General features: G+C 25.7%; 1 protein-coding gene across 2 annotated transcripts in view; it reads left to right on the top strand.

The window, feature by feature from the left end:
* Window positions 1-566: 566 nt before the first annotated feature.
* Window positions 567-13833, top strand: part of LOC126910229 (G-protein coupled receptor moody) — a 94796-nt gene continuing 81529 nt past the window's right edge. Inside the window, exons 1-2 of one of the 2 annotated variants that reach the window (XM_050692592.1) lie at window positions 567-832; window positions 3314-3640. In XM_050692592.1, the coding sequence (XP_050548549.1) occupies window positions 3365-3640 (276 nt within the window). In that variant the 5' untranslated portion in view covers window positions 567-832; window positions 3314-3364. Of the gene's footprint in view, window positions 833-3313; window positions 3641-13833 lie in introns of those variants that run through there. The other variant, XM_050692593.1, reaches the window with a different exon arrangement.

The following is a 13833-nucleotide window of genomic DNA, read 5'->3' on the forward strand; positions in this document are numbered from 1 at the left end:
TTGCTAAGATATAAATATAGTTAAGTGAAAGTAAGTGATAACACAATTTGTAAACGTGATAATTTGATTTATATAGGTGTCAAATGCAAACATTTTCTGTTTACACACAACAATGGGATAGCCAATTGATTTTTAGTATGAATTTTGAATATAAACCATTGAAAGTTTATATTTCTATTGCTTTAGAGGCGTTTTAAATTTATATCTCATAAGTTTTGTAAATGTATTACGAAGAAAAAAAATTAATGATTCTTAAAATAGTTATAAGCTAATTAATTTTTATATACCCGAATAGCGATTTTAAAAATGTGTATAATCTCAGGAACAGAATGAATAATGTAAAAATTCATCAAGTTGAATGGAAATTTATATTTTTTAAAGCCATAAAGTGTCATTTTATACATTTTTTTGGCATTTCTTGCTTTAAGTTTCCGAATTTTAGAAGTTATTAATAATGTAGCGCATACTCATTTGTTATGCGGAGGAAAAGCAAGGGGTCCTTACCCTTTTTTTACAACGACAGTCACTAGAGCGACTTCAAGACCACATGGTAGTCACGCTGCAGCTGCCGAAGTGTAAAGTCATCCGTTGAATTCGGTACATTTTTTTCCATCTCGGCAATTTGTCGGTTATCGTATGTTTTTGTTGTTACCAAAAAAATTATAATACATTTATTTATGAACAAAATTACAAATAGACCTTGATCGTGAATGCATTTTTGTATAATTGTAAAATAGTTTATTACCTAAAAAAAAAAAATAAATATTTGTTAAAATCAAAAAATTATGCACATAAAGTAACTCTATTGAATGGACTATAAGACAACAAAGTCGTAAGTTCATATATTTATTTGTACCAATAAATTATTGAGTTCTTATCAATAGTACTTATTAAAAAATGTGCCTACTATTCTGCTTTAATGATACTTATAAAATCATTATAATTGTATGTATTAAACGTGAATACCTGACTCAAGTAATACTAACAGTCAAACAAATAAAATAAAATAATTTAAAAAAATTATTAAACATTTATTAAATATTAATATATTTTTTTAAACTAGTGTTTTAAAAAATAGGTCATATCAATTTTTTTTGAAATATTTTTACTAGTTCAACTTCTGGATATTTAATTTGAAACTGGGATTGAAAAATCATATCTTTAACAATTTTTTTTGAAAAATCTTGATATAAAATATCCAAAAACATTTTTAGGGTTATAATTTAAACTAAACTAAAATAAAATAATCTAAATTTTCTGTATTAGTATGAGTTTTAATATTTTCTTTCAAACCCGGAAGTATGTCAAATATTTTGTACAATTTTGTGTCCTAATCTAGTGTATACATCCATAATATAAAATTCTTCTCAAAGAAGTTCTACATACCGTTTAAATAATGTATAATTTCATTTTTTAAAACAGCTCTAAGTTTATGAAAAATTGTACTATCATTTGTAAGCTTGCACAAAATTTAGGTATTCTCTATTTCTTCCAAATATAATTTTACTGATATGTCATTTATGTAAAAAATATTAAATGGTTGTATTAATTGTCCAGAAATACTTAAGGGCATTGGTTCGTTAGTTCCTTCGTACAACCATATAGTTTTAACGACCTAAAAGTTGCTTCGTACTCGTAATATTCGTAAAAATGTTAGATTTAATTTTAATTAATTTATCTCAGTAAAAAAATGTTTTTTTTCAACTTACCTGAAATAATATTTAATAAGAGTTGTGCGAAATTTAGTACTGCTCTATCAAGTTAATCCAATTTTTCTGAACTTTAAAATTAAGTTTAAATGTCATTTTAAAAAAAGTTGAATTTTCAACTTTTTTTTGGCTTAATTTATGTCTAACATATTTTTATAATGTTACATATTTTTAACGACAAATACTCTTGAGATAATTTCAAGGAAGTTAAAAATAAATTATTTTTTATTTCTTGACGCTTTTATTTTTATAATTATCTCTTGTTTACTCATTAATAATTATCTCAAAAAACTATATTTGAAGAAAATTTTGAAGCCAGATTCCAAATCTAATTCACCAATTCACTAATCACTAATTCCAAATTAGTGTTTAAATTTTTACAGAATCCACATAAAAATTGTAAACAAGAAAATGACTCTTGTCCTGTGTTATTTTGTATTATTTTATTATTTTCAGTTTATTGTATTAATTTAGTTGTTTGTATCAGTTAATATTTTTTTATGTCTATCTCATAATTAATTTTCTGTACACTCTATTGTCTCTTTGGTGCTAAATAAGAAATATAAAATAAGCTTAATTAGTCAAAAATATATAGAAAAATGAGTATTTTTTAAAAAAACATTTGTTTATTTTAAAAATTTACACCGATATATATATATATATATATATGTATATATTTTTTTTAATTTAATATTAATAACTTAATTGATTGCTAATTTAATTAAAACTATAATTTTTGTAGTTATCAAACGATTTACAGTACACTTTTCTTCTATTAATATTTTACAGATAAATGTAGACACGAACAAAGTACTTATGTTAACATATACTCGAAAGATCATATTAATTCAATCTAATGTTAGTTGTTAGTTTTCAAGTATAATTCATCTTAAAAACATTCCATCTAAGGTTTCCTTTAACTTCAGAAAATATATTATAAACATTACCTAGTACAACGTGTTTAAATTAACTGTTACTAATAATGGAAATTATAAATTTAACTTGGGTTTTAAGTATGTTCCATAAACTTAAAGTGATATCTTTTTGTCTTTATGTCAGTAAATAAACAAAATGATAAAAACCTACGATTTATCTTTCAAATGGTTGTTATATTTAATAAATCGTTAATTAACAATAGCAGGCCTGTCACTTGTAATAATAAGCGTACTTTAGACAGTAATTTTATGCCGCCCCATTCTGAATTGAGCTATAGACAGTGTCAAATAATTTTCTAAAAAATTTTAACGCCCTCAATTGTCTTAATTTCATACTGAATTCTATTCGATTTAATTGAATTTCCAAAATAACCAAAGGACTCGTGTACGTTATTTTAAATCAATTCTAAACTAACATTAGCTTAAAGTTATTAATAAAGTAATTATTTTAAATAAAAAAATTTTAATTGTGTACAAAAAATTCCTTTTTATCTTATTTATGTATGCAGGTGTTCAGTAATTAAGGAATCAGATTTCTATTGTTCTCATTGTTTGTAACAATTGACGTGTTTCCTTACTCACTGAACATACTATACATTTTAAATGTAGACTATTATATAGTATAATTTTTGACTCATTATTTGACATTAATTCAGAATGATTTTTCAGTTTAAGCATGAAGTGTAGCTACAATACTGTTAGAATTTCGATGTTCTATAAATGAAACTTATAATAGACAAGAGTTTGAAAATGCATTGGTTTAGAATGAGTTCCAGTATTTCTGAAGACATCAACAATAGTTGGCATGAGATCACTCACCGAGAAAATATTTCGATAACCGGCGAAGTTTCAAAGGAAATGGATTTAGATGTAGAATTGTTTCGAGGTTATTCACCAGTTCTTCTAACTTTTGCAAGTATCTGTTGTGTTGTCTACATGCTGGTAGGCGTGCCCGGCAACTTAATCACAATCATAGCCCTCTTTCGATGTAAAAAGGTAGGTTATAAGTATAAATTTAACAATTTTTTAAAAATCAATTATTCATAAAATTTTAAGTATTTATAACAATAGTTGAAGTGAAAATAACAACAATAAATATAAATACCAAATAATTTAAAAGTTGTTTAGTTAACAAAATTTTGTCAATCCTCCAATAGTTAGAATGGTTTTGATATAGTTAATATTTTTAATATTTCATGTACCGGGTTAGATTCAAAAAACAAATTTAAGGTCTTTTTGTAAACCTAATCATAGTGTTAATAAAATACTAAAAAGATGATTATTATTTTCTAGTAAAAAAATCTCCAATAAAATTTTTGCTGGAGCATTTTTAAATTTAAAATTATTATTAATTTGAACAGAAAAAATTTAACCGAAATGTGTATTAAGTAATACAGATATCCTCAAAAGAATAATTAATAATTAAATGGTGTTCGTCAGAAACTCAAATTCATTTTCCCTTTATAATAAAATATATCTTGTTATTATCTTAGTATAACTATAAGTTATACTTACATTCTTATACATTTCTTGCACTTATTTACTGTTAAAATGTATACGGTAATTAGTTGACATTGTTTTCAAATAATGTTTTACTCAACAACCAAAGATTGTTCATAAAAGTTTATTATTGACGCGTTCTACTTACCACTATTTGAGATATCGAGCTATTTATATAGAACGCCAAACTTGTAAGTTTTATTAGTGTTCTAACATAGACGATAAAAAAAATACATGTCCTCGTTTTCTGCATTCATCACATATTGGTATAATATTTAAATTTAGTAAAACGTTTTATGCAAATGCATATATCGAAAGAACTTAACAGACATATATTATTATCTATCATTACATATTTAACATAATAATATTATATTTAAAAAAAGTCAACACCATTGATAGTATATTATACTGTCAATGGTTTTGACTTTTTTCTACACGAGGATTCCAAATAAAAACCGTTTATTGCTGAGCTGTGTCGATGCATTTTGGATACAGACCAGTATAAATAGTATGTATATTTGTATATCACTTTAAGTAACAGCCCATAAAATTCATTAGTTATTGTTCTATATCCGGAAGAAAATAATCAAAAAGACTGTTATTGACATTTTACCACTTTTCACTATATTAAAATGCATAACTAGTGCTAATATTTTTAATTATTTAGATGTTTGTAGTAAAAAATAATATATATTTCAATTATAGATAGATAAATAAATATTAAAAGTATATTTCAGTGTAACCCCATTCTCTTTAAAATATACTAAATAAGTTAGTTAATGAAATAAATATTCTGATTGATAAATTTTAGTTTTTCGTTTATTTTTTCGTCAAATCAGTTGATCAGTTTTTTTATATGAAAACTAAAAATTATTTTATTTAAGTAAACTATTTTCTTGATTTTGTTTTTCAATTTATGTTGTCACTACAAACAATGTGGTTTATTGAAATAAGTATTTTTTTTTTTTTTTTTGAAAAAGAAGCATAAAGCAAAATGAGTTAAAGAAAACTATTAAAGTTTAATAAATTATTGTACTTTTCAAAGGACAAAGGTACGTGTCAACTGCCACTTCACCGCTTTGTTTTAGATGATACGGAATAATGATGATAACAAAAGTAGCGAACATTTTCAGTAGCAGTTTTTTACTAAAGAAAAAAAATAAATACATTTACTCTAATAATGGAAATGGACTATGGTCTATTTTATATTGAGCATCAAGTACACAACCGCTGTCGTTATTTAACTTATCCTTTCGTTTTTCTGTGTAATAATATTACACAGTTTACAAAGTAGTTACATGTTTACTAAAAAAATCTTATTTAGTAATAAAACAAGGAAAAACACTTTTCTGGGAAAACTATTTAGCGTTCTCCGATTTTCAAACATTTTTTTTCAACGAAAGTATTCGGTGAAGAGACTCCGTGAAAATGATTGGCAATGGTCGAAAAATTTCTGTCAGCGTTTTAAAATTTCGACCGTTTTAAAGATAACTGCTTNATATATATATATATATATATATATATATATGTGTGTTTTAGTCAGTGGCCTACTTATGAGGACTATCCAAAGAGCCTTTCGGCGCGTGAGACTCGTAGGATTCCGGGTCTGAGGTGGAGCCTAGTTGTTAATAATGGAATATTAATTTCGTGATGTTTTACTTAAACGACAAGAATATCAGAATTATCTTTAAAATAAAAAGAACTAAATAAAATCACATTTATGTATATAGGCGTTCATTAACTTATTAAATGTTTTATAAGTTAGCATTGAAAAATCCACAACCATTATGAATAATATAATTAAAAATAAATTAAAAAAAAAAACATCTATTTGTCATAAAAATGCTCTTCTATTCTTTTAAAAAGGCATGGGTCAATTAACAGTTTAAATAATCAAAGAAGGCGTTTAATACTATTTTTGTTTAAGTCTATTTGGTTACATTTTTTAAACAAGTGTAATATGATTTACAGCTTTCATTTATTTATTTTTTTAGAAAATTGAGTTCACATGTTACTTTTTTCTTTATACTTTTTATGGTGTGTCGTTAAAAATAATAGATTTCTCTACTACATTTCTGCACTTAGTATGGCATTGACGGGTATAATATTGTTTTATATTTGATAAAGATATACATGTATATCAGTAAGTTTTTGCAGAAACATATTTTTTTAAAAAATACTCAAATAAAAATAACATCCATTTCTTTGCAGATGGTAATTGCTCGCGTCATCTTTATAATTATACAATGCCATTTTGTAGTTATTTTCCATGATCGATTCTTGGGGTAATAGTGAATGAGTTGCATTACTAAGTAATTATTATTATATAAGCTTTGTCACCCCTTGCCAGGACTGTCATTGTTATTATTGTATTTCAACGAACCGCGACAGACGACCATACCGAAGGAAAACTTTTATAAGATTCAAAACTACAGTTGATTAATTGCGGTTGTAGGGTATACCGTACTGACTGCTCGGACTTGGCGGCGACTATTCCGAGTCTCCAAAGAAACGCTCTTACATATCAACACACAAAGTCGTATTCATCTTTATACACGATTTTACCATTAAATGCATTACCCGGTAGTTGTGTCCGATTTTTATATGATTTTATTGCGCGCTGGAGAGTGTGTTTCCGCTTGCTGGTCGACGCCAAATTTCATCGAAAATGTTTTTAACGGTTGTATGGACAAACAACTCTGACAACGGCATATCTCAGTAAGTATGGGTGTGTTTTTTTGTTGTATCTAAAAACCATCGACACGTAATTGATTAGCTGCGAGTTAAATCATTTACAAGTGTTAGGATATTCTTTGACCAAATTTCAATCAATAATAGACTCGTGTCACTAATCACATTTACCTACTGGAGAGATGTGACTTGATACAATATAAGCAGCTCTATCGATGTAGATATACGAGAAGTCGACTTAGAGCTGATGAGATAAGATGGTTCTGGTTGACGATGATTTATGACTTAGCTAACTAGGGTTACAACCGCTAACGACCTACTGTAGAGTTGCTCATAGTAGATTCCTCAAATGTTGAAAATAGCGAGTGAAAAAATTGTGTAATTCTAAACTTGATAATAATAGCTAACGATTTATAACCACTAACACACAGTCATGACTTAAACTATCTAGTCGTAGTATGTTTTGCTTACTTGATATTAAGTTCAACTATATCTAATAAGCGATATGATTCAATTTCATTTAGTAATACTACAGCTAAGACTTTTTGATTAAGGATATTATAAAAAATATCCGACGATTTATAGTGTTTAATAAAAAATTAGTTTTTACTACCCAAATACGCTCGGGTAAAAATATATGCTGATGTGAACTTTTTTAAGAACTAAAAAGTTTTAGAAATATTTTACAAAAGTTTCAAAATAAAAAATAAATTTATAATGTTAAGATTTTTGCATTTAGAAAGTACAAGACAAAAGAGTTCAATGCTCACATTAAGTCCTATGGGAATTAGTGACACCACACACAATGTAAAAAGTTGTAAGTTTGTACTCTATGGTTGAAATATAAAAAAATGAGTTATTTTGAAAATGTTCTAACAGTTATTCCCGCTCTACTTATTAAAAGATCAGTGAAGTACGCCTATGTATACCTAATGCTTTTTGTAGCGTAGTCACATACATAAATATCTTCAGTTATTAACTGTATAAGAATAATTTTGATGCCTTTATCCGTAAACAAATTTCTAATTTTGTATTATTTATACTGAGGTGTTCTGACGATAAAAAATTAGTTATTTATAAAAATGTTAATAATAATATCGTCAAAGAAAAATTGAATTAAAGTTTTGTGATATATTAAAAATTAAACGATATAAGGGGTTTAATAAAATTGGCTCATTCAGTTGTTTTTTTTTTTTGGGAGTCATTCCAAACAGTAGTTATATTATTGGCTAAAGTTTTTGTTCTACATATTTTGTTTTGGAACAAGTATTATTATACATATTTGTTTTGTAATTTAAATACAGATCCTGATATGTATGTAAATGATGTGTCAATCATTTACTTGTCTAAACTTATTAAATTTGTTTATTAGGTGACATATCTGTGAACATTTTGATATTAACTTGAAAATAAAATTATTGTAGTTTGAGTATTTTCTGAAATACTTCTGTTTGTAACTTTGTATAAAAAGCGACAACAAACATAGAATCAAATTACACGATGAACGACCTTTGCGAAGATGTTTGTTAACTGCCTCGTATAGAGTTACACTTTTAAACATACTCATATTTTGAGTAAAAGGCTCTGAATTCGTTGAACAAATACGTATGGAAAATACTTTTAAATTATTGTTTAAACAGGTTCACATATAGCGATAAACTTAAACTTAGTTTAGATTTTTTAACCTGAAGTACAGATAAATAATGTCAATCAATGGTTTTCAACCATCAAAAGTATCTGAGGATTAAACAAGTTTTTTAAATTTATTTTTTGTAAAAATGTTAGTGTTCAATAATGTTTCAACATTATTATTCCATAGGCTCGTAACTGAGTGTTCTATAAAACAACTGATTTGTGAATAGTTTACTACAGAAAGTGGTTATATCACTAATGTAATGATCGGTGACACATATTCTAAATAATACCGAGAGGCTGACGACCATCCGTCACTATCCTACCAGCTTACAACGAGTCTCCTGTCGACCATCTGAGTGACATGCTGAAGTCTCAACAGTTCATTTAACCGTTGTCTGTGCAATACGTAGATCAACAAGAGTAATAAGTTCATTATCAGTTTTCGTGTCATAAATTTAATTCAATTCGCTTATAATTATTAATGTGTTGTGATTTTGATGATAAAATTTAATGGGCTAGTACCGCTTTCATTTTCAACTCAAATTTGTGTTGGCTACGTTCTTTAAAAAGCCGCCCTGTACTATTCTGTTCAAAACAAGTCCGTTATAATCTTTTTTGTTATTGCAAGTATGTAAATAAATAATTAAATTGTCGTAAATTATTTATGAATAATAAATATTTATCGATTTTTTAAAAATAAGCTCAAATTTGCTGTTGACATTTAATTAATTTCATTATTATATATTTAATAATAAATAAAAATTAAAATACGATTTGATACATGGGATATTAAGTCGCTGACACGCTTTGGTGTTAAGCTGCTTCTAAAGATGTTGACTCGCAAATCTCGAGCTTTAATGACGACAAACATTATAATATCTTAATTTATTAGACGATAGAAAGCCTCAAAACCTAAAATCTATCTTAAGAATTTTTTTTACAATTAGTTGAAGTTTATTTGTATTATACTAATGTAGAAAAAGGATACATTTAAATTGTTAAAATGAATAATTCAAATAAACATTTGCATAGTAATTAATTTTGAGATTTTTTTTATGAAAAGTCTGATTTGATATATAGTCTTATTTTTAATTTGGTAGTTAATATTTATTAATGTAGCCATCTTAAGGTTCTATTACTTGTCTAGAAATCAATATGATTTTATGACGTTATATGCTATTTCCAGACATATGACGTATTAACTGTGAACTTGCTTATAAGCTTAATATAACTTAAACGATATACAAACTGAAGAACTGAAATTATAACTATTTAATTGAAAACTATAATTTATAATTTTCTTAGTATTTAAAATTATACAAATATTTTTCTTATTGAAATCTTATAAAATGCACAGAATCAATTTTTCTATTGAAAAATGTTTGTTAACATTTTGCATCCTTAGAAAAATTGCATTTATTATTTTTAGTTTTTGTGAAAACTATATTAATATTGTTCATTTCATGATTGTCGTCAATTTTATGTTGTTATGTTTTTATTTTAAGATAAAAATAAATACATTTTGATTACTTCAACTCAATTTCATAGCATTTTAACGGGCAATCGTTTAAAGTTGGAGGGTTGTTTGTTTTATATTGCTATCTAGAAATAGTCTAAATTTTAGTCTCATACTGAAATTTCAATAAACGTTTTCTATTTATTAGAAATAGTTAATTTATAATAACATTATAAATACATAAAATAAATTATAAGTATTTGAACTGTACATTCAAAACATTTGTACGCTAGATGTGTGATAAAACTTTTTCAAGAAAAAATTTCACAATTTATTATTAAAGAACAAAAGACTTCAAAGTTAGAATGTTATTTTTTTGACGTTTTAAAGTGTTGAGGCATGTGTCATTTTTGTATAAAAATATTATATTATATTTTCAACCCTAACATAAAAACCAATACAGGGTCCGTTAGAGTAATCGTATGTTTTTCTAAATGATGCTACATCAAAACTAATTGCTGTAAAAAAGCATTTATTATATCAACAAATGCAGAAATATTTGCAGTTTTTTTAAACATAACAAAATTTAAGTTCTGAAAATAATGTCAGTAAAAAAAACACAGAGATCTAAGGTTTTTATAAGTATTTTTAAACTAATATGTAATGATTTGGTGACAATAGAAATTATTCATTCGTTTTTATTTTTGCTATGGCGCCTGAATGTCAGATATTTCAGTAAAAAATCGCATCCCTAACAGTTCCGTAACGGAATTTATAGGTATGATAGATTAAATATCATTTTTGCATTCTTTTAATTGTTGTATGCCTCCTACAATGAACGTTTTATATTTTCAACATTTCTATAGTGCTTGAAAAATATGAAAAGAAAAAAGAGCATCTCCGTCGGTCAACAATAACACAGATGATAAATAAATATACCAGTAGACTATGTGAGAGAAATAAATAGTGCCAGTCAATGGCAAGGGTGGTTTTTAGTAGAGCGGGAATGAATATGCAGAAAAATCACTTTTCTCCAAAACACATTCGTAAAAGTTGTCACTGCCACCCCGCCAAGCGTCGGTATAGAAAAGAACTTAAGTCGAAAGACGTATATACACGAATACATTATTCGTTNTACGCATATACACGAATACATTATTCGTTGTTATTTTTTCTTGATGTAATTTTTAGCAACCATTTGGCCGCCACATAAAAAACCGGCTTTAAATATCAAGAAATCATTTCGAAACATGATTTTGTACTTTTTATTTTTATTATTTCATACTATAAAGTTATGAGTTCTAAATTGAATCCTGTTTGAAATTTAGATGGTTGTTTCGTTTCCCACTAAAAGCTTTTGTTTATTTGCCTTCCTAAGTAGATAAATGAATAATTTAAGTCCTTAATGTAAAATAATTAAATTATTCTTAATTATAATTTAGGCTGCTAAAATTGTTTTATAATAGAAACAAAACTAAATTACTTTTACGGATCGTGTTATTTTTCGTGACATTAAATTGGTCTTTCTATTTTTAATGTACATGCTGAAAAGTGACGTATCGGTTAACATGATTAAAAACTAGGTAATTAAATGTTCATGACATAAATCTGAAAATTTTTTGATCAAATATTGAAATATTCATTTGATACTTACAATTTTATATGTTCGAAAATAGAATTTATTTGTATACACATGTAAATAAAGTAAGTTACAGCGAAATAAATCAAAGGGTGACATTCCACGGTTTAAAAAATGTTAGCAGTCTACATACTTGATCTTATGCATATGTGAGTTTATAAATTTTTAAAGAGGTTATATCATGCAATTGAAATCTCTAGGAAAATCAAATGTTTTGAATTTAGTCAAGTTAGATTTTTTTTTATAACCAATATTTACGATAACAATTAACATTACAAAAAAATAAAAATAAATACTAACTATTAAGTAATTTGACTATTGGTAAATACTATTAAAAATAATTCAACTTTTCTAAATATGATTTAAAGATTTAATCTATTTAATATATTTAAGTCACTGTTATTTTGTATTTTACTGTTATAGTATTATATTTTAGTAATGTTTGTCAGCGCTGTCGGAATACACATGACTTCTTTATTAAAAAAAAAAAAATAAACGATATCGTCAAGACGCTTAAAATTTCACACCAAACATGTTACAGAAATAAATATATTAAAAATGTTTTTTCTTAGATCCAAAAATTAGTTATTTTAAAGTTTTTAATGGTTGTTTTGCACATTGAAATTACGTTGTATATAATTTTAAGTTATTACAGTTAATCTTAGTACAAAATATAATTGATTAAATAAAATTAATTTGTGTATTTTTTTGTTCTTAAATATAAATTTGTATAAAAAGTCAGCTTAACTTTTTGAATTATTAACGTTTAGCTTAAATAATTGCTGAATATATTTTTATTATTAAATGATAAAAAAACGTTCGGTTTTACTTATTTTTATAATACTTTGTTGACATTTGGCAATACATTTATATTGAAATGTAAGGGAATTTATTACTTGTTAGCTGAACCCCATTTTACAACTGCTGTTATTAATTTATAGTGTTATGTTCCACTCGCGCCGTAAAAGCAATTTTAGTGTCAAATGCTTTCGGAATACCCATTTTATGTGAGATAAAATATGATATGAAATTACTTGAAGCTAAGGCAAAGCTTTCTATCGGTCTCGTCATTTGGCGACTTAAGAATTTGTCTGTAGAATGTTTGAACGGTGTCTTTGAATGTTTTTGAAAAATATAATTTTGAATATAAATGGAAATTCTTTCGAATGCACTTTAAAAGGTATGACTGTTCACAAGCTGTACAATACAACGGAAGAAGACTTATTAATGTTATACGTAGTTTTCTAGTGCCACTAAAATGCAATAAATTATTAATACAATACCCTTTTATAATACCTTTAAGCAGTAGTTTAAGCATTTATTGCATTTTGTATTCATCGACTGTGATGAAAATTACTAAAAATTTCCGAAACCGTTTTTTGCCTTTGATTTTAGACGTGCTCTTTGTGACTTAAGCTTAGGCTTACGCCAAAAATGTCTAGGACTTATTGAAAAATAACACTATCGTCGTAGGCGATTCGTATGCGTCGTCACATAAACATGCCAGTGTTATTTGATAATAAATCGACTTGGTTATAGTGATATATATTCACTGTTTTTTAATACAATTACGTTTTATTTATATTATATGTGTACTAATGTTATAAAAATAAAATTACATTTACTTTAATGTGTTTTTGAGTTTTAAAAGACAATAAATAATACAATAACGTACATAAAAATCGTTCGTTTAATACATTATTATTGAAACTAACTATAAAGGCCGCAGTGTAATAGGTACGATTCGGTTAAGATATGTACTGTATTACGATAATACTTATAATATCATACTACAGAATTTAAATAAAACGGTGAATTCATTTTATTAGAAGAAATTGTGCTTGTATAAACGTTGTTATGATAATGTGTGTAAAAAAATGTATTATTCATGAAACTTTTATAGTTTTCCGATCATTTTATGCTTAAAATATCTATATTAAGTATTCAGACATAACTCATAAAATAAAAAAATATATTGCAAAGAAAACTTGAAAAATTATAGCTGTTCAATAATTATTCACTATTTCTACAACTCTTGAAAAATTGAAATAATAAAAATTTAAGAATTTTTAACAATAAATGCTTATCTCAAATGTTCAACAAATCATAAAGTTTTAAGTTCATTTTTTAATAACAATAAACGCTTGCAAAATTAGGTCAGAATATAGACTTTTTTGATTTAAAAAAAAGACGAATCTGTTATATATAAGTTTAATTTCATTAATGTAAGATGATTTATTATTTAAAGTAAGATACAACCAATTT

Source organism: Daktulosphaira vitifoliae, unplaced genomic scaffold, assembly GCF_025091365.1.
Source record: "Daktulosphaira vitifoliae isolate Bord-2020 unplaced genomic scaffold, ASM2509136v1 Scaffold_1, whole genome shotgun sequence".
Taxonomy (NCBI): domain Eukaryota; kingdom Metazoa; phylum Arthropoda; class Insecta; order Hemiptera; family Phylloxeridae; genus Daktulosphaira; species Daktulosphaira vitifoliae.